This window comes from Scleropages formosus, chromosome 2 (assembly GCF_900964775.1).
Source record: "Scleropages formosus chromosome 2, fSclFor1.1, whole genome shotgun sequence".
In the NCBI taxonomy this organism is placed as follows: domain Eukaryota; kingdom Metazoa; phylum Chordata; class Actinopteri; order Osteoglossiformes; family Osteoglossidae; genus Scleropages; species Scleropages formosus.
Window position 1 is genome coordinate 33,161,940 of NC_041807.1, and position 19,955 is coordinate 33,181,894.

Here is a 19,955-nt window from a genome sequence, read left to right on the forward strand (position 1 = left end):
TATGATCCGGTTGAAACGTTTCTGAAATTGTATTGGTGTGCGTCACAGCTGATGATAATATGAAGGGGCTCGCAGTGTTTTACCACTTAGTCTTACGTACTGCACGAGAATGTGGCATAAAGTAGCAAGATGCACATGACAGCTTTTGACAGCGAATTCAGTTTTGCTAGAGCTCTGCTTTGGAAGCGGCAGCAGCGAGTCCCCGTGGGCCGGTTTGATATGGCCGAGAAGGCGGTCGCCGCCCGTTCCGTTTTTCAGCATCGCTTCTCGGCCTTTTGGCTAAGATCAAGTGTAGTATCTGTTCTTATCAGTTTAATATCTGATACGTCCCCTATCTGGGGACCATATATTAAATTGATTTTTGGAGCAGGGAGATGGAATAGGGGCTTGCTCCGTCCACTCCACGCATCGACCTGGTATTGCAGTATCTCCAGGAACGGTGCACTCCCTTTCTGGGGGGGAAAATGTTTGTTTAAAAATAGAAAAACTTTTCTGTTGTTAAGGAGTTTTGAGCAGTGAGGCTGATATTATGAGGGGGTTGTGTGCGTATCATGTATGTTGCTTTGTAGAAGTGTTGAGTGTGTGGGCTTTTTTTTTTTTTTTTTTTCTCTTTTGTGAAAAGTATGCGATGAATGTTTGTTTTCTCTAGGTATGTAGAATGATTGTTGAACGAATGTTTCTTAGGCGGTTTCGTTCTGTCGCGGGTGGGCAGATCTGATCTGTCAATCTGCAGCACTTCATCAACCGACCGCAAGGTGGCAGTAGCGACGTGTGTGTAACTGCTAGGGGAACATAGCGCGTGGTCAGGGTGGATGGCACACCTTCTAAGTCTTTGCGTTCAGTTCATTTTCCAGTGCTGGAATCAAAGCATGGTAAGAGTTCCCCTTCAAGATTCCAGAATTTATTGTCCTGTGTACAGTAAACAGTTCGTTACACCATACGATGGAATACTTACTCTGTGAATCCTCTCAGCAGCTTGTGACATAAATTCTTAAGACATAAGGAAAGAAAAACACGAGGCGTAAATCACAAATTACAAAAATTACTATTAGTGCAAAAATCCAAGAAACAAAGTTACATGCGTATATAAAGTGTGCAGTGTAAACATGGAAGTCGTACACGTGCAAAGTCCTGCAGGGGTAGATTGGGTCTATTTGCATTCGAAAGGGGGCGTGTGTTTGTGTGCGCGAGGTATGCGGAGGCAGTCTATGGTCTCTGATGTTATTGGTGTTGTGGATGTGTATGTGTGTGTGTAGGAAGGATGGGGGTTAGTTGACACCTCTCAGGCTCAGAGGGTAACGTGTGTCTGCCGTGATGGGTGGAGAGGCAGTGGATGGGTGTCGTTCATAAGCCTGATGGCCTGTGGGTAGAATCTGTTTTTCAGCCTTGAAGTTCTGGCTTTAACGCTCCTGTAGCGTCTGCCTGATTGTAAGGGTGTGAAAAGGCTGTGCTGGGGATGACTATCGTCCTTGATGATGTTAATGGCTCTGCTGATGTTTCTGGCCTGGTACAGGCTCTCCAGCGATGGTAAGGACGTTCCAGAGATAGTCTGAGCAGCTTTCACCACTCGCTGTAGCGCCTTACGATCCTGTACCGCGCAGCTTCCAAACCACACTGCGATAGAGCTGGTGAGGACGTTCTCGATTGCGCACCCGTAGAAGCTTCCGAGGATTCGGCTCGGCATGCCAAATTTCCTGAGCCTTCTCAAGAAGTGCAGACGCTGACGTGATTTCTTGACCGGATGCGTAGTGTCGTGAGACCGGGTGAGATCTTCAGTAATGTGAACACCCAGGAATCTGAAGCTGCTCACCCTCCCCACCGCTGTCTCGCCAATATGAAGTGATGAGTGTTGCTCCCTCCTTCTCCGTGGATCGACTGTCAACTCCTTTGTTTAGTTGCCATCGAGGGAGAGATTGTTGTCGTGGCACCACTTCACTAGATCAGCCACTTCCCTCCTGTATGCCGACTCATCGCCTCCCGTTATCAGTCCGGTGGCTGTCGTGTCATCAGCAAATTTGACGGTGCCGGTGTTCTTCTGAGAGGCCACACAATCGTGGGCGAAGAGTGCGTAGAGCATGGGGCTCAGCCTGCGAAGTTCCTGTGTTTATGGTAATTGACCTGGACGTGTGGTTCCCAATTCTAACGGACTGGGGTCTGCCCGTCACAAAGTCCAGAACCCAGTTGCAGAGGGTGGGTGGCACACCAAGATCGTGAAGCTTGTTGATGAGCTTCGAAGGCATCGCCGTGTTGAACGCTGAGCTGTAATCAATGAACGGCATTCGAACACAGCTGTCCTTGTTTTCCAGGCGGGTGAGGGCAGCGTGTGTCGTTGTGCCGTTGGCGTCCTCTGTGGATCTGTTCCGTCTGTATGCGAACCGGAGAGGGTCCAGAGTGTCCGGAGCGATGGTCTGGATGTACCTCGTGACGATTCTCTCGAAGCACTTCATCACCGTTGGAGTCAGTGCGATGGATCGGTAGTCATCGAGGCAGGATGCTTTGTTGTTTTTTGGCAGCGGCCGGATAGCGGTCCTCTTTAAGCAGGTGGGAATTGAGGCTTGTGCAAGGGACAGACCGAATATATCGGTAAAGACATCAGCTCGCACCGATGAGCAGGTTCTAAGTACGCGTCCCAGGATGTTGTCTGGGCCGGCTGATTTCCGCGGGTTTGTTTTCTTTGCCACGACTGCAGATGTGACCGTGAATGGTGGGTTCTGTGTGTTCCCACCGGTCAGTTTAACACCCGGTGGTTCGTTGTCGAAGACCTCGAAGCGGGCAGAGGATTCGTTGAGTTTGTCAGGTGTGATGCGGCTGTCAGTGATCTCGCGCCTGCTTCTGCTCTGATAGTCTGTGATGTTCTGTAGTCGCTGCCACATGCGCCGGGTGTCAGCAGTAGTGTAGTGACGCTCCGGTCTCGGTCTGTATTCCCTCTTGGCGGCCCTAATGGCTCTTCGAAGATCGTACCTGGCCTCCTTGTAGTCACCGGCATTGCCTGAGGCGAATGTAGTAGAGCGGGCACGCAACATGGATCGAACTTCACAGTTTATCCACGGCTTTTGGTTGGGGTATGTCCGGATCTGTTTGGTGGGCACAGCGTTCTCGACGCAGGAGGTTACTGCTGACGTGTAGTCGTCAAGGTTCCCACGGTTTAGCGCTCAGGATTCCTGGTCGTGTGGTTTTTCTGTGCTAAACCTTGCTTCATTTCACCATGAAGTAGCAAGAAAAGAAAACAAATCTGTTCTCATCAGTTCAATATCTGCTACGTCCCCTATCTGGAGACCATATATTAAATTGATTTTCGGAACAGGGAGGTGGAATAGGGGCTTGCTCCGTCCGCTCCACGCATCGACCTGGTATTGCGGTACCTCCAGGAACGGTGAACCCCCCCGGGGGAAAACGCTGGTGGAAAACAAGACTTGGCAATGAAGTTCTCGTCGAGTTCAGTCAAATTTCACTTTTTCAATACAGCAAATGCGCGCAGGAGGCAGTGTGACTTCTGAGCTCTTTTTAAAAGCCCATGACCGCTGCACCGCGTTTTTACACGACACTCACATTGTCGTGTAAAGTCTACTTGGCTGTAGACTTTTCTGCATCTGTTTATTATACCTGGTGCCTCGCTCGTTCTCTCTCGTTCACATGAAGCGCTGTACGTATTTGCGCAGCAGTTTTCAAGCAGCTGCGGTTCTTCGTGCCCCCTGTAGGCTGTGTCATCGTTACCGGAGATCAGGCCTTCGACTGTGCTCTCTTCAGCCAGCTTGCTGCAGGACTCGGTGTTACGCTTGGCTACGCGGTCCTGGATGCACGGGGTATAAAGCAGTGCGCGGACACGCAGCCCGAATGACGCGTGGAGTGTGGGGAGTCTGTCGGTCGGAGGGCCCGGAACCCCCGCGGAAAAGGTGGCGTTGAGGCCAGGCGCATTGCTTCGACACTCGTGCCCCGGGGGGCGATAGTAGCGAGTGCTGCGACAGAGTCGATAAATGTACTTTTTGCCTCCGTATTCTTCCTCTCCAAATGTGTTAGTTGACGTCGGATGGACTGCGGTGGCTTGTGTGGCAGGCTTGGTATTTTTTTTTGAAAAAAAAAATCTGATTTGATTTAAATCCAATTTTATTTATTTTTTTTTTTTCAAAATCTTGAGCATCCTCCTTCGCTCTACATGTTTATTTTAAGAGCAGGGTTACAAGTCCATTTTTCTTCCTGGAAATGTTTAAAATTGTTGGCAAGTAATGATACATACATATACTGTATATACAGTGCTGTGAAAAAAGTGTTTGCCCCCCGCCCCGATTTCTTCTGTTTTTGTGTATATCGCATACTAAATACTTTTAGATCTTCAAGCGAAATACAACATAAAACAAAGGGAACCTGAATAAACACATAATTAATTTTTGAATTCTTATTCTTTTTTTTAATTTTTTCTATTGAAGCAAAAAGTCATACAACAACGATCACACATGTGAAAAACTAATTTCCCTCTTAAACTTAAAATCTGGTTGTGCCACCTTTCGCGGCAATAACTGCAACCCAACGCTGCCGATAACCGGAGATGAGTCTTTCACAGCGCTGCGGTGGAATTTTGGCCCACTCTTTTTTGCGGAACTGCATCAGTTCGGCCACACCGGAGGGTTTTCGAGTTTGAACTGCCCGTTTAAGGTCCTGCCACAGCATCTCAATTGGGTTCAAGTCAGGACTTTGACTAGGCCACATGTCGCTGTAGTACTTTCCTTTGTCCTTTCGCTTTAGTCTTCCTATGTTTTTGAGCAATACTCAAGGTTTCTTCAGTCATCCGTTTTGGCCCGCTTCCTTTATGTTGTCGTTGCAAGGTTCTTTCACTTTCTTCAAGCACAACTTTCTTGATGTCGTCCCATAGTTCTTCTGGTACTCTGTCATCTGTGTCCAATGCAGCGAAAAGATTTTGCAGGCATTCTCTAAACACTGGTGGTATAGTCTCAAGATTGTACTTTACCAATTGCCCGATTGACTTGCTCTTCCCTAACTTGAGCTTGAGTTTGTATACTAGTAACTGGCGATCTGTACCACGGTCAACTCCCGGCTTCATCTTCATCGATGGTATTGAGCTTTTCCATCGCCTACTTGCGCAAACACAGTCGATCTCATTTCCGGAAAATCCATTGGGCGAGATCCAAGAGTACAGTCGCCTTTTGCGTTGCCTCAAGAAAGTGTTCGAATTGAACATATTGTTCGTCTTGCAGAACTCGATCAAACGTTCTCCCGCCTCGCTCCTGTTGCCAAGTCCGTCTTCTCCAACCACTTGGCCTTCTTCATTTTCTCTGACCTTTGCTGCTGTCACAGCTGGAAATTGAGAGGATGCAACAGAATGGCCATGGCACTCCGCAGCATGGAAATGAAGGGCTATCCCTGATGGAAGGGAGCAGGGTCACAGGACCAGCTGACACAACCGCACTGCCCATGCGAATCATGGCCAGACTGAATACAGTCAATCCCCGGACCCAAGTTCCCCTCTCGCTGACAAACTCCCGTCGGAACAGATGCACGCAGATGTCAACACAGCTGTACTCACTACCACCGTCACAGAAACCGATGAGCCTGCGTGTGCCGCTGCAACAATAATCTTGGAGATGGTGGGTTATGAGATCAAGATCGCAAGGTGCAGAGATTGCCCCCCATGGAGAAAAAGGCTGGATTCCAAGGTCAAGGAGACCCAGAGTGACATTTGCCAGCTAACAGAAGGGTGAGATGAAAGACGGGTGTGGAACAAAAGCCCCCAGGACAAATAATTAACAAAATTTTTATTCTTCTGATAATTTGTAGGTTATGAACACTTGTCTGAATCGTAAAATTTATTATATAATGAGGCCGCAGTAAGGAAGGCATTATAAGTATTGTGTCGTAGCATACATTAATACTTGCGTTATAAATTTACAGCTCACTGTTTTACTACATGAAATTATTTGTGCAATTACAAGAAAAGCATAATTAAAATAACATCATATCATATCTTTGAAAAATGAAAAAAAAAAACAATATTAAAAACATCATTGAGTGTTAAGGTTCATTTAAATTACATTTAATACCACCTGATGCTGTGTCCCACGCCATTCAGAAATGATCCAATGCAGAGAAAGATTATAATATTTTCTAGAATTACTTCAGTATTAAATTACTTGATTTCTGTTTTTTTCTTCCAGTTGTAATCATAGTAAATGGCATTAAAGTGCAAAACTGAGGGGAAAAAAAAAAAAAAAAACAGGGGCTTTTGTCATTTTTTTATTTAATGAAGAAGCAGGGGCCAGGAAAATAAATGGCCTGTTCTCCAAAGAACCATCTAGAGTGTACTCCCAGCTGCAAGGGAATCCTATGCACAAGAGAAAACCCACGCAATCCGATCGTCAGTTATTATTGAATGATTCAATTGTATAATTCCAACTATAAAAAATAAGTCATAGCCTGAAGTATAACACCGTGTAAGTGTAAAAAATTATTACCCATTTCAAAGGAGGGCTTCTTGCGATGACCCATTCTTAAAGTCCTGGTCAGAAAAAAAAAAACATTATATTGCTTTGAAATGGGTGGCCTCCCCTCCCCTCCCCCCTCAGACTGACTCTGTAACCAAGCAACGTACCCAAAAATACAGGCGAGGCAGCCTCATGTCCCAGGATGAGCAGTGCTTTCAAGCCGGGCACGAACGACCAAGTGTTGAATCCCTAGGACGCGCCTCTGCAGGGGGACTTGTTAAATTCCGCGTGTCAGTGGCCGGTTTTGGGGAGTCTTATGACCCTCAGATGAAAATGAACTTTTGTGAGACGTGTGCAGTTGTTGTTGTTGTTGTATACTTGTAGTATATTTCATGCACTTATATTATGCATAACGGTGAAAGGAAGAGCAAAAAAAAACAGTCTGTGAGGAAAAGGGCAAAGAGAAGGAAAAGAGGTTGAAAATAGCCCATTCGTAATTTTTTTTTTTTTTTTTCTGTTCTTGGCAGATTGTTGGCGAATATGTCCTTATTGGTGTGATATAGTAAGTATACGACTTTCGGATGCGCAGATCACCAGATTAAATTAAGGTAGGGTGGGGGTGGCTCTTGCGTCATGTGGTCCCTGGTGGTCTAGTGGTTAGGATTCGGCGCTCTCACCGCCGCGGCCCGGGTTCGATTCCCGGTCAGGGAAGATTCCCTTTAACAAAACGGCCGCACTGAAACAATGCTACGTACACGCTTTCACTTCTTTACACGTCCCACGGGAAGGGAGAAGTACCTTCACTCGTGTTGGGAATAACAATGTACGCATGATTATTGAATGTGTGTGTCTTGTCGGTCACTACACGTTACTATATCATCATGTTAGGTAAACACAAAGAAGCTTTTCAAACTGGAATACACACATCACATCATCATGTGCCCGGAATTGCACGGGGCGAAAACATCTTCTTTTATTTTTTCAGTAGTGAAGCGACTGTAACTTTTAATCTGTGCTGCGGAGTATAAATGATAAATGCCTGGCAACAAAAGGCGTTGCCTCGCTCCACGTCTCTGGCTTTGCTTGATTTCCATCGTCGACCGTCACCGTGTGTCGCTCTACTGTATATTTGCATGTATTCCTTCGGCGCACCGGTTTAATGCGACGCGACTCAACGCGTTGAACGGCGATTCGACGACGGGCGGTTTCAAATAGACCGAGGGGATTTTTACACCTTTCCGCAGCTGAAATGTTTCTAAAATTGAATTGGTTCACGTCACAAGTATGCTAAATACGAACTAGTTTTCTGTGTTTAGCCACTTCTCCTGTAGTACATTTTAATGCGGTATATAACTGCAAGACGCACGGGGGCCGCTTCTTAAAGCGAATGAACTTTTGTGTAAGTCCTGCTTTGGAAGCGGCAGCAGCGAGTCCCCGTGGGTCGGTTTTATATGGCCGAGAAGGCGGTCCTCAGCCCGTTCGTTTTCTCACTGTCGCTTCTCGGTCTTTTGGCTAATGTCAAGTGTAGTGTCTGTTCTCATCAGTTTAATATCTGATACAGCTTCTATTTGTGGGCTATGTATTAAATTGATTTTTTTGGAACAGGGAGAGGGACTAGGTGTTTGCTCCATCCACTCCATGCATCAACCTGGTATTGCAGTATTTCCAGGATTGGTGCACTTTCATTTCTGCTGGTTCAATAATAAATCTGTATTGCTGTTAGTTTCTTTTCTTTTTTTTATATTTTTTATGTAATGTTTCAGATTAAGTTGTTAATGGGGGGGGGGGGTCTTTGTGTGGATATGTTGATATATAGAAGATGTAGGCCAGTTGTATATGTTTTAATGTGAGGAAGAAGATTGTTTTGCTTTTTTTGAGTTTTGAATGTATGTAATTGAAGAGAGACTTTATGCTGTTGTACTGTGATAATGTGTTGTTTCATGATTTCTTAGTTTAGTTGATCAACCCAAGGAAATGTGGTTGTTTTTGGTTTAGTTGTGAACTTGTTGATAATTGTTTTTAACTGTTTAAGATATTAATACCTTTAATAAGGTTGAAGTTTAAAAAAAATCTGTTTATCACTTTAATATCTGCTACATCCCCTATTTGGGGACCATATGTTAAGTTGATTTTTGGGACAGGGAGATGGAAGAGGAGCTTGCACCGTCCACTCCACGCATCGACCTTGTATTGCAGTATCTCCAGAACCGGTGCACCCCGCTCTCGGGAAAAAATGTCGGTTAAAAGTAAGACTTTGAGGTGAATTTTCTGTTGCGTTCAGTCGTATTTTAACTTCGCATTTTCAGTGTACTAGAGGTGTACAAGAGTCGGTGTGGCTCCCGTGCTCATTGAGGGGCTGCTTTAAGCTCTGCTGCCAATCCCGTGCTTCTTCTTTCAGGGATGCTTTTATGAATAACTAAGCAACGGTTTTCATATTCAAAGTCAATTTCTTGTGTCCCTTTCTTCCCCTTGTCTGCTTTCCATTATGTGTCCCTTCACATTCACATTTATTCATTAGGTATGTGGCTCCTTCCAAACCGACACCCAACTCAGGACATTCAAATGCCCTTTCAGCACCACTTTCAAAGACATAATGGGAATTTACACCTTTCCTCACAATGTCACGGCTTGTAACGTGCAGGAGACGTTATTTAAATTAGTTGCTGTCCTATTGGATTTGTCTCCGATTTATTTTAAGAACAAAGTGCATCTGAAACTCCTCATCTGTTGCGAAATCGCTTCTCGGACCTTTCGGTTCCAATTTTTATTTGTTTTCCTGAACTGTTTTACACTTCTAAAGGTTAAGGGTTTTAAAGTCCCAGTTTTTGTTCTTATGGAGCATATTTATACCTGTTTCTAAACTCTGATGTTCTTTTTCACTCAAAATCAAAGCACTTCATTGTCACTTCACCGTAACCACAAGTGTGCAGGTGGTGAAAAATCTTTGGTGCATTCTCCGCAGCTGTTTTGCATAAGTTGCAAATATACAGACCACAAAAAGTATATACACAATAAACACATGTACGGTATTCTCATAATTCAATATGCATGTAGGACTCAAGATGTACTGGTAATATGCAATACACATGGGAGGTAGAGTGGGCTGTGCGTGTGGTGGCGTTATTAGTTATTAGCTGAGCTGGGGATCTAAGATGCCATTTGGCAACATAATCATTATTACACTGACTTACAATTGTTACTTTCTAGAATGCCCAGGACAGGTGGGCAACCACTGGCCTGTGGACCCCCAGAGGTTTTTTTTCTCCTTCAACCTTCAGTTGGGAGTTTTTCTTCCTTTCCCCAGTGGCCAGTAGGCATACTTCTAGCTCTGTAAAAGTACTTCATTTTGGTAGCCATTAGTCGACTGTCTTCTTGTTTGTATCTGTTTTTTTTTTTGCCTTATGCCTGTGTTAAAGTGCTCCGTGTCACTGCGTGAGAAGAGCGCTCTGTAAAAATAAATTGAATTGAATTAAATTGAATTAGTTAGAGTTCAACAGTCTGATGGCCTGCAAGAAGAATCTGGCGGGGGACCTGATGCTGCGATATCGTCTGTCCGATGGTAGCAGCGAGAGCAGTCCATGGCTCGCGTGGCTGGAGTCTCTGATGGTCCTCCGTGCTTTCTTCACACACCGCCGGTGTGGATGTCCTGCAGGGAGGGAAGCTTGCCTCCGATGATGTGCTGGGCTGTCCCTCTTTACTCAGATGAAAATGAGGATCTTAATGAACAGCCATATGTCGCTGTAGATTTTGAGAGCATAATAGAAATGTCAGGAGGGGAACGAATTTGCGTTTTAACTGTTTTAATGAATTTTAACAAGGTTTCATCACCCTTGTGGTTGGTTAATTCTAAAATCTTAGCTTTAAATGTCAGAGGACCGAAGAATGTGTTAAAAAGAGCAGCAATGCTTGATAGACTTGCATCCTCTCCCTTCCAGTTATGTTTCTTACTGGAAGTCCACCTTCGGGACCAGCGGGACGTGGCCATCTTTTTCTGCTGGTTGGAAGAAAGGTACTGTAGATCATGCTGGAGTGTGGGTGGCGTCCGCTCCACAGGTGTCGGCATTCTCTTTGGCGATCAGCGTTCTAAGTACATTTGCCTCATACAGGGTAGAGCACTAGGAGTGGACGCCACCTGGAGGGGACAGTGCATCCGTGCGATGTGCTTCTACAGTCCGGTAGAGGCCGCCTCCCATGTAGCTCTTTTAGAAGAGGTGGCCCCCTTCTGTGTCGGTAATAGACATTTAATAATTGGTAGAGATTTTAATATGTATGTGGAGGGTAAAGAGGATGTTAGTATGAAGCATTTGAAGAATTTTATGTCTAGATTCGGTCTTTCCGATGGTTTCTGAGTATGCAGCCCCAGTCATCCGGGCATTACTTAGTATAATAGTAGAGGAGCACAAAGTCGCCTAGATTACATCTTAGCTTCCGACGCTGTTGTTTTTAAGCAGTTCCTTCTCGCTCCTTATTGACCGGCGGACCATTTGGTGGTCGAGGCTACGGTTTCCACAGAAGCCCCGTTACACGGCCCTGGGTATTGGAAACTAAATATTGATATCTTGAAGGAGCAGGAGTATAGGGACGTTTTTCAACATTTTACGGTGCGGCAGGAGTTCAAACCTTTTTGTAGCTCTGTTTCGGATTGGTGGGAAGCCATCGAAACAAAAGTGTGGACTATTATCAAACAGTATTGTGTCCGTAGTATCAGAGAAACGGAGCTAAAGGCTGAATTGAGGCGATTATATGACCAGCAAGCTAGTGCTCTCCTCGCAGGAGCCCGAATAAGGGAACTGGAGGAAGACGAAAAATGCTTCTCTTTATTCTTTAACAAAGTGAGGGAGTCCCGTCGGGTTTTACTTCTTTGCGGAGCAGGCCAGGAGAGACGGTCAACGATACGGCCCGGATGCTGAAGGTCGCTACAGAGTTTTATAAAAGTCTTTTAAAGTACCAGAAACTGACCTTGTTACAGGGGACCTTCTTTTTTTTTTTTTAAACAGCATTTGCGTGCGACCCTCCCGGCTGATTCCCAGGCTCGCTTAGAGGCACCCATGACTCTGGCTCTGTCTTCCTCAAGGTTGTGGAAGAAGTGCTGACCCGAGGTTAGCTAACCGAGAGCCTGAGGTCGGGGGTCTTGTCCCTGTTGCACAAGAAAGGCGATAAAGCTGATCTGGGCAATCAGAGGCCCCTGACCATGCTTTGCGTTGATGTAAAGTTAATAGCTAAAACCCTTACCGAGCGTCTGAGGAAGGTTATGGCGCTCTTGGTCGATGAAGACCGGACGTGCGGGGTTCCCGAGCGTTCGGCTGTTTGGAATTCGCATCTTGTCCGAGACGCGATCGCCTGGGCGGAGGACCCGAGGGCTCCCCTGGCGCTGGTCAGCCTGGACCAAGAGAAGGCGTTCGATCAGATGGACCACCACTTTCTGTTTAACGTCTTGGGCAGACTGGGTTTTGGTTCCATCTTCCTTGGGTGGGTTCGGATACTCCGTAACGGGGTTGGCAGCCAAGTCTCCATCAATGGCTGTCTCGGGGAATGGGTGCCCCAGCTGAGTGGGGTAAGACGGGGTGTCCGCTGTCTCCCCTTCTCTACGTTTTGTACGTGGAGCCGCTGGCGGCAGCGATCCGGGCCGAGGAAAGAGAAGAAGCTACGGGAGGAGGAAGATGGAGCAGAAGATGAGGGCGCTGCAGAAGTTTTGCCACCTCCTGCTGGTGATCTTGCCATAGTACAACTTGCAAAGATGTTTGAAACTTTCATGGATTTCCAGAGAGTCAGAGATGAACGGATAGAGAGAGACTGCCCATCAGTTCCAACAGTTTAAAGTCCAGTTTCATCAGGTGCACCAGTTACAGCTTGATGTGGAACAACAGAGGGAGCGAGGAAGCACTCCTTTACCAGCTCCAGTCTCAGGGCCTTCATTGTCTACAGCAGTGAGGTGCTGTGAACCCAAGATGGTAAAGCTGGTGCTTCGGTTTGCACCACTACACAAAATCTTGTCATGGTGAACTGGAGCCTACCTGGCAACATAGGGCACAAGACCGAAGGGACACACAGGACGGGACGCCAGTCCGCCACAAGGCACCCTAAGCGAACCCCAGACCTGCCACACAGCGAGATCCAGCCAAGCCTACTGCACCACCGCACCTCCTTTACATTGTCATTTTTTTCATTCAGATATTACTAATAACTGTGGACTGATGGTGGTGATATGTCAAACTATCTGCAAACATGTTTCTTCCATAAGAATTTAAAATGCTTTACATAACAGGTATACTCCTTTGGCCAAACTTGTGTATTCTTTAAATAGCAATTTTTTCTTTTTTTAAAAAGGTAATACTTTATAATCCACTTAAATGGCCATCAAATGCATAACTGATCCATTCAGCTTTTATTGCAACTGTGTATTATTGGATAATTTATTAATTTAGCTGATGCTTTCCTCTAAAGTTACAAACATTGTTAAGCTACCTACAATTACATTTATTTATCAGACACTTTTCTCCAAAGCAACTTTCAGTGAACTCTGTGTAGTGTTATCAGCCCACACCCCTTATTCACCAAGGTGACTTACACTGCTGGATACACTACTTACACTGGGTCACTCATCCATACATCAGTGGAACACATTGTCACTGTCACTCACACACTATGGGGGAACCTGAACAGCATGTCTTCCGACTGTGGGAGGAAACCAGAGCACCCAGGGGAAACCCACACAGAGACGGGAAAAACATGCAAACTATACAAACTGAGCAGGGATCAAACCCACATTCTCTTCCACCACCCAGGCACTGTGAGACAACAGCACTACTCGCTGTGCCCTTGTACCACCCTCATTTAGCGGTCTACTTGTCCAAGGCAATGTTAACTGTTAGATGAGCAACAATGAATTATACAGCACAGTATTTTACTGTATCAACCCACATCCTCTCGCATCACCCGGGTGCTGTGAGACAGCAGCGCTAATCGCTGTGCCACCCAATTATTGACCTCTGTACACAGCTGAGCAATTGTTGAAGCAATTCAAGGTAAGTACCTTGCTCGACCGTATTATAGGTGGAGGTGGGATTAAAACCTGCAATCTTTGGATCCAATGACGGTAAGCATTAACTACTATGCTACTAGCCTGAGTTTGGGGTACCTCAAGTAAAATTAATTATGGGCAGTCCTTCTCTAATTCCTGCTGTCAAGCTCGTGATTTCATGGTACCATGGGAATGGATAAGGTCATGACAGTGCCTTTGTGACATCTCTAGATGGAAGCCGCTAAACGTCCGCTGCTCCCCGTCTTCAGGGCTACGTGACTGTTTACCAACTTATTGGCATTGCTGCTGGACAGGAAAGCAGATACGGAGAGGACGAAAGGCTCCCCAACCCTACACCATTGCAACAGCCGCTAGGTGGACCGACGCCTCATATATTTCTGAACGTTCGGAACTGCCAACATGTACAATGTTGTAAAGCACCATGGGATATTGAGTTTTCTCAAGGAACAGCGCGTGTGTGCGATCGATACGCTTTGTAACAATAAACTACATTTCCCAGAATGTTTTCCTGCCATGGATCGTATCCCAGCTGGATGATCTGTGCTGTCTGTACAGTCTACCCCAATCGCTTCTGGAGGAGGAGAAGCAAAAGGTAACGGAAGCCGCAATCATGAAACAGATTTAAATGAAAACAAAATAGCGGTTGCAGAAATTAATATCTGTAACCGAGCTACATGACAGAAAGGGTAGTACTGAGAATAAGTACGAGAGGCACGAAAAACAGCCATGCAGTTCAAATACAGAAGACATTGATGAAATAATACGTTTCCGCGAAGGAAGGGTTCCTTGCGGTCTCTCAAGGTTGGGTCGGCGAGGGAGTGTTCCTTCTCGCCGCAGATCGGCCAAGATGTCAGCGGAGGAGCTGGGCTTCGAGGAGGCCGGGCCCGAGTGGCTGCGCACGGAGATCGAGCGCCTTTCGCGGGAGCTGAGCGACACGACGCGGGAGAAGATCCAGGCGGCGCAATACGGACTGGCGGTGCTGGAGGAGAAGCAGCAGCTCAAGCAGCAGTACGATGAGTTGGAGGTGGAGTACGACAGCGTGCGCCAGGAGCTCGACCAGCTCAGAGAGGTAGCCCGCTTACAGCAGAAAAAAAACTATAATTATAATGTATCTGAAAATATAAATATAAATTTATCTGCAGACCGTTTTTCCCACAGCTATTGCCAATTGCTGTTAACTGCAAATTTCAAGGTTGTCTTATGAATATCATATTCCACCAGTAAACCCATTTCTTATTTCTTTTTTGACACCACAGAAAATTCCCATTATAATGGGAGTGATGTGGTAATTGGCACATGCCATGGGTCCCATGATCATGAGATATTAGTCTCGCGTTCAACAGACTCGAGTGCGGTTTACCAGCGGCGCTGTCGTTTTGGAAGGTCAAAGTGATGAACGCCAAGGTGCTAGATATTAATTAATTAATATTTGCTTCTGCAGCCCGCTGTTTTAAAGTTGTTATTCATTATTACTAAATCGTGATTAACCGATGCATGGAAAAACTGCAGTTTTGATGGTTTTGTAATCTATCAAAATTATTTTTTACTTTATTCCATACTGATTGTAAGAAGAATTGTTCATGAGCTACTGTAATTACATTTAGATGTAAATTTCTTTAGGGTTTGCTGTCTGAAAAATAAAATGTCACTCGTTCATACATATTTTAAATTAAAAAAAAAATCTGCCAGATTCGAGTAACGCAAACTGAAATTTGTGCGCTGCCGCTGGCTACCAGGCAGGCTAAAGCGTTTCCAAATCGGTGCAATTTTATTAATGTAGGAATGATTTCCTCAGCCCCATTACTACATATGGGTATAATTTATTGTTGTCGTTGTTCCTTAGATAATTGACCTGATCGCAGTTCACCTGCAGGCGGAGTTTATCTGCGGCTGCGAATACCGCAGTGCTGATCGGCTGGCGCGCGCGCTTCCTTATGTGTAGTAACCCACTCGCTGTGCGGCGGAACTCGGTGATAAATTTGAACAAATACGTTCATTGACGTCCCGTTGCTATAAAACCTTAAAATGTGCATTTCCAAGATTCCTTATGGTACAAGTCGGTTAGGGGCAGGAAGCTAGAACCCAGACTTGAGTAGAAAAAGATTTTATTTCAGGCGACAGCGATCCTTGTAGAGCGCGCGCAAGCCCGCCAAAATGACCGGAGGCCGTTGGCTGCTTTGCTGTGACGACTTGGCTTGTAGTCGTTGGCTAAAGAAGAATATTTAGTCAGCTATGACAAATTTCGTCAACTGTAACATTCCTAACTCACAGTTTCCTCCTAGTGAATGTGTGAAAGCATTTCAGAACCCTTGACTCATCATTAGTGACCATCCTGGAGCACCAACATACATAGCTACAATTTTTGCTACTCAGTCTGCAGTTTTAGTTAGTACTGCATTGATCAATTTTTCGCTTCAGCTTTGCTCTTACAAACAAACAATGAATTCAGAATAAGTATTCATGTTGCTGAAGTCAAGCATTTTGAACAATGTGAGCCATTGGACAAAAAGTCCTCCTGAGCTTGAATGAAGCCTGTGTGTAATTCCAAAGAGCACTATTTTTGATTTGTACTCCCCCAGTACCTGACAAGGTATGCTGTTGATAGAAGTCTTTTTAGGTCTTCAGCAGTATTCTGGAACCTCTGTCTGAAGTTCGTCAACTGGGACCAGTACATTCGGATTAAAACGTTGTTCTCTCTGTTATATCTTTCAGTTGTTTCACTTACTTTCTCTCCAGTACTGATCTTTGGCCGGTTGAGTGGGTATCACCGCCTTATTTTTCTGGAAACAATTCAGTAAACTTTATTTATGGTTAAAGTAGATAAACTAGAAAATGTGTCAAAATGTCTTGGCCAACGTTTAGGTGTAATTGAGTGGGTGGCTTTTGCAAGCTTGTATGGATTCTGAAGAGCGAAGGAATTTTCCCACCTGACAAAGTGGTAAGTCAAAGGGAGTTTACAGTATGCAAGAATGAGAAGAATGCTGGCAGTTATCGGCACAATAATATTAGATAAAGGCCAGCATTATACTTTCAAAAATCACGGTTTCAGCAAAATAATGATTCACTAGTGCCACAGAGGTTAAACTTGTCATGGTGATTTAAGATGAAAAATAGGTTAAGGGGCTGGTGTGTGAGATTTTCTGTCACTCTTATCTTGTTTTTTGCACTGTGTAGAAGAAACAGCCAAGCTATTGTAACTGCATGTTACTTCATGGAGAAGATGATTCATTCTGTCTGTTTTTGGCAGTTAAGGACAAATTACATGTCTGCAATGTGACTCCACTCTACCCTATATTACTGGTGCAAGACAGCTCTTTAGGAATACAGAGTGAGAAGAAACTCTATCTAGGAAGCAAGAGGCATTTAATGTTCTATTTCCTTCGTTGGTCAGACTCTCTTGGTCGTTGATTTCATGGTAAAAGCCTTGAGAGTGCTGCTTTGGCTTATGGATTCCTTCCAATGTGTTTCAGATGGCTCTGCAAAAAGAAACTTTGGTTTGGGTGTCTTGCATCCTTATCAACAAATGAAAATGAATGCCTCTTATTTTGGCATGATTGAAAAAAGAGAGAAACAATCACCATGTGACAAATGCAAAGTTATAATCACAAATTTTTCTTTTAATTGACCAGAGGGGAGATGAATGTTGGGATGTCAGTACAGCAAGGGAAATGAGAGGGGGGAATTTGGATATGGCTACTTCTGCTTTTGTTGAGGGGTAATACTGGTTGAAGTGCACTGTACAGTTCAAAGGATAATCCCTTGTTGTCTTCTCCTCTGTGTTCCTGTTCTGCTCTTTGATCTCACACCTTTTTATGTTAGACACATACTAGTGTTGTTGTGTTGTCTCTTGAGTACCAGTTTGGGTATTTCATCTGGTTTACTTTCAGTTTTGTGAACAGGCTGGTAGGTGTATGATCTCAGGATTCTCTAAACTGGTTAATCATACATTCCCTTAACAGTGAGACAGAAATTAGTTTTTCGTGGAAAGGATATACATTCATTTTTTTTTCTACTGTTGAAATGGTTTTGGGATAACTAAGATGAGTGAAATGGTAGCTCTTATGCCTCTTTGTGGATGCAGCTCTGTAAAATCATTATTTTTAGCATTGCTCCATGGGATTTGAGAAATCCTCACTTGCTAATGTGTAACAGCATATTTGCTGAAAGCAGATGTGTGTGAAAACAAGACCTCTTCCCTCTCAGTGACAAGCTCCTTCACAGGTATAACATTTAAAGTGGACTGCAGGGGAGTTGTACAAATTGTATACTGCAATTATGCCTTTAAAGCTGTGTGAGGTTTTGTTGGCCTCCTGTATTGCATTTTTCTTGGCCATCTCATGTTTCTCCCTCTGTGTGGTAAGGTTTACAAATTCACTAATGGGTCCTGTTGTCCTTGATTGTGAATTTTCCTTTAGGCCATCTGTGTTTCACCTTTGCACAAAAATTAAGCAAGCTGATTGTGCAGATTTTTTGTCAAGGATAGCAGGTAAAAAAAGTGAACGTATTCATCCTGTTAAATGTCATGTGTACTCTCCTGAAGATGACAGGAGGGTTTAGGAGAGTTGTTCTGGCCGGCTGTCACTTGATCTTTTCCCAAAGCTTCATGACATGATTGATTCCACCAGGGGCTTCTGACCTTATTCTTTTGAACACTGAGTGACAATTTTCTGGGGTAGCTGTGGGTCTCTGTGCACATATTTGAAGTGGTTGTGAAGACCAGATGTTCCCTTTTCTGGATTCTATAGATAAAATCAGAACGCACCCTAAGGCTAATTTCACTGTCTCCCCACCTCAAAAACAGACACATTTTTCCCCATGATGCATTCTAGCAACAGAAGAATGTGCAGGTTTTTTTTTTTTTTTTGTTTTTTTTTTTGTAAGTCAGACATCTTTGGGACATTCCTTTTGCAGTAAAGGACCTCAGGGCCCCTCAGTATGAATTATTGCAGTGAAAATATTTTGGACAAAATGTGTAGGTTATTTAAAGGAAGACTGAATAATATGATTCCCATAGTTTTATTGCAATTTTGGAAAACAAGTATTAACTTCAGAAACCTAGCTGTTAATGCTCACAAAATACAGAAAGGCGTACTGACTCATAATTAGGTGTTTATTAGGCCAGTTTTTGAATTTTTCTCTTTAAGTATTCCTAAGATCCAGTCATAAATTTCATTCCCATTTGGACCCCTAACTGGACAGACCAATTTCTCGACAGTCCACATGTGCTTCTGTTGTAGAGGCTTTAACATGCACTCTTAGTGGCTCACCTGCTGTGTCATTGTGTTGATTTAATACTGCCCATATGTTGCATTATCAGTTTTTGGTGAAAGGGAACTTCTATTTAAGGTTAATTGATGTTGCTTTTCCTCTACATGTTGTTGGTTTATGTACATTATATGGTACTAAACCTGTTCACAGCTATACTTGGTCTGTGCACGCAAAAGTACCTTTAACAGTACTAAGTTAAGGAATAAGTGACATAGTCCAGAGGATTCACTGGTCCTGCAGTGTCTCATCTCAATGTTGGATGGCAGAATCCTTTCCAAGTGGTGATGTTTTAGGCATTTATTTTCTTTCACTTGTTGCTAATTAATCTATAAATGCTAGGGTTAAAATTTCTACCGCTTGGGTATTAACTGTCATTTGTAAGTGCTGAGCTACATTCCTTCAAATTACCTTTGAGGTCTGGCTTAAATTATTGTTTCATACTTTGTGGGGAGAATTCCAAAGGCTGGGGGTTATAAAGTCATCTACTGAAAGATATATGGAGCCTATTCAGTTGTCTGAGCTAATGCAGGAAAAGGAACCTTGACTTGGTGAATCATTCCAATCCATATCCTGTTAGCATGACAAAGGACCCATGTTTCTTGTGTCCTGCTCCATTATGGAGGGTGTCAGAACACAGTAAAGGCATTGATTCAATTCAATCCTTCTCCTGGCCTCCCTTTTAGCCGCTCTGCCCCAGCTTTCACACTTGTACAGACAGCTGGAGATCTTGTGGAATGTCTTTTGGCACCATGCAGTTGCTACCTAATATAGGGTGTTTCACAGAGTCCCGTTGACCTTTGTGTTCTCGAGAAAATGAAGTTGACGTGTCCAGGGGCATATGCGCATTTTATAAGTTTTTAAGATAAGATGTTTTATTTTTAAGTGTAAAAAGCCTGAAATCACCTGTGAAATTTATTTTATGAAAATATGCTTGGGATTCTTTATGGAATGGAAGTTGTGCTACTTTTTATTTCTTGAAGTAATGTTAATGTACAACAGAGCTACAATACTTAATGGTAAGGTAAATCTAGAGTTTTATACAATTCCCACAGGGTATTTTTTTTCTGCTTTACTCTCAGGGGTGCCCAAGATACATGGAGATTTGAGGTTTCAGTTTGGGATTGATGGGTATTATCATGGAAATTGTAATGCCAACAGGTTGAACACACCCGTTATGCAACAACCAGAAATATTTGTGCTAGATTTGATAC

At 44.2% G+C, this 19,955-nt stretch overlaps 1 protein-coding gene and 5 non-coding genes across 7 annotated transcripts in view; all 6 read left to right on the forward strand.

Annotated features, from left to right (window-relative positions):
• Positions 1-259: 259 nt before the first annotated feature.
• LOC114909912 (U2 spliceosomal RNA) lies at positions 260-450 on the forward strand. The gene has a single exon (XR_003797466.1). It is a non-coding gene; the product is annotated as a U2 spliceosomal RNA (small nuclear RNA).
• Positions 451-3,189: 2,739 nt separating this feature from the next.
• LOC114909926 (U2 spliceosomal RNA) lies at positions 3,190-3,384 on the forward strand. Its single transcript, XR_003797479.1, has one exon. It is a non-coding gene; the product is annotated as a U2 spliceosomal RNA (small nuclear RNA).
• A 3,689-nt stretch (positions 3,385-7,073) lies between these two features.
• Positions 7,074-7,145, forward strand: trnae-cuc (transfer RNA glutamic acid (anticodon CUC)). Its single transcript has one exon. It is a non-coding gene; the product is annotated as a tRNA-Glu (tRNA).
• A 781-nt stretch (positions 7,146-7,926) lies between these two features.
• LOC114909917 (U2 spliceosomal RNA) lies at positions 7,927-8,119 on the forward strand. The gene has a single exon (XR_003797471.1). It is a non-coding gene; the product is annotated as a U2 spliceosomal RNA (small nuclear RNA).
• A 349-nt stretch (positions 8,120-8,468) lies between these two features.
• On the forward strand, positions 8,469-8,655 carry LOC114909928 (U2 spliceosomal RNA). Its single transcript, XR_003797481.1, has one exon. It is a non-coding gene; the product is annotated as a U2 spliceosomal RNA (small nuclear RNA).
• Positions 8,656-14,017: 5,362 nt separating this feature from the next.
• Positions 14,018-19,955, forward strand: part of LOC108940245 (protein bicaudal D homolog 2-like) — a 49,445-nt gene continuing 43,507 nt past the window's right edge. For both annotated transcript variants that reach the window (XM_018762245.2, XM_029248845.1), the window contains exon 1: positions 14,018-14,545. In XM_018762245.2, coding sequence (XP_018617761.2) covers positions 14,324-14,545 — 222 coding nt within the window. In that variant the 5' untranslated portion in view covers positions 14,018-14,323. The remainder of the gene's footprint in view (positions 14,546-19,955) is intronic.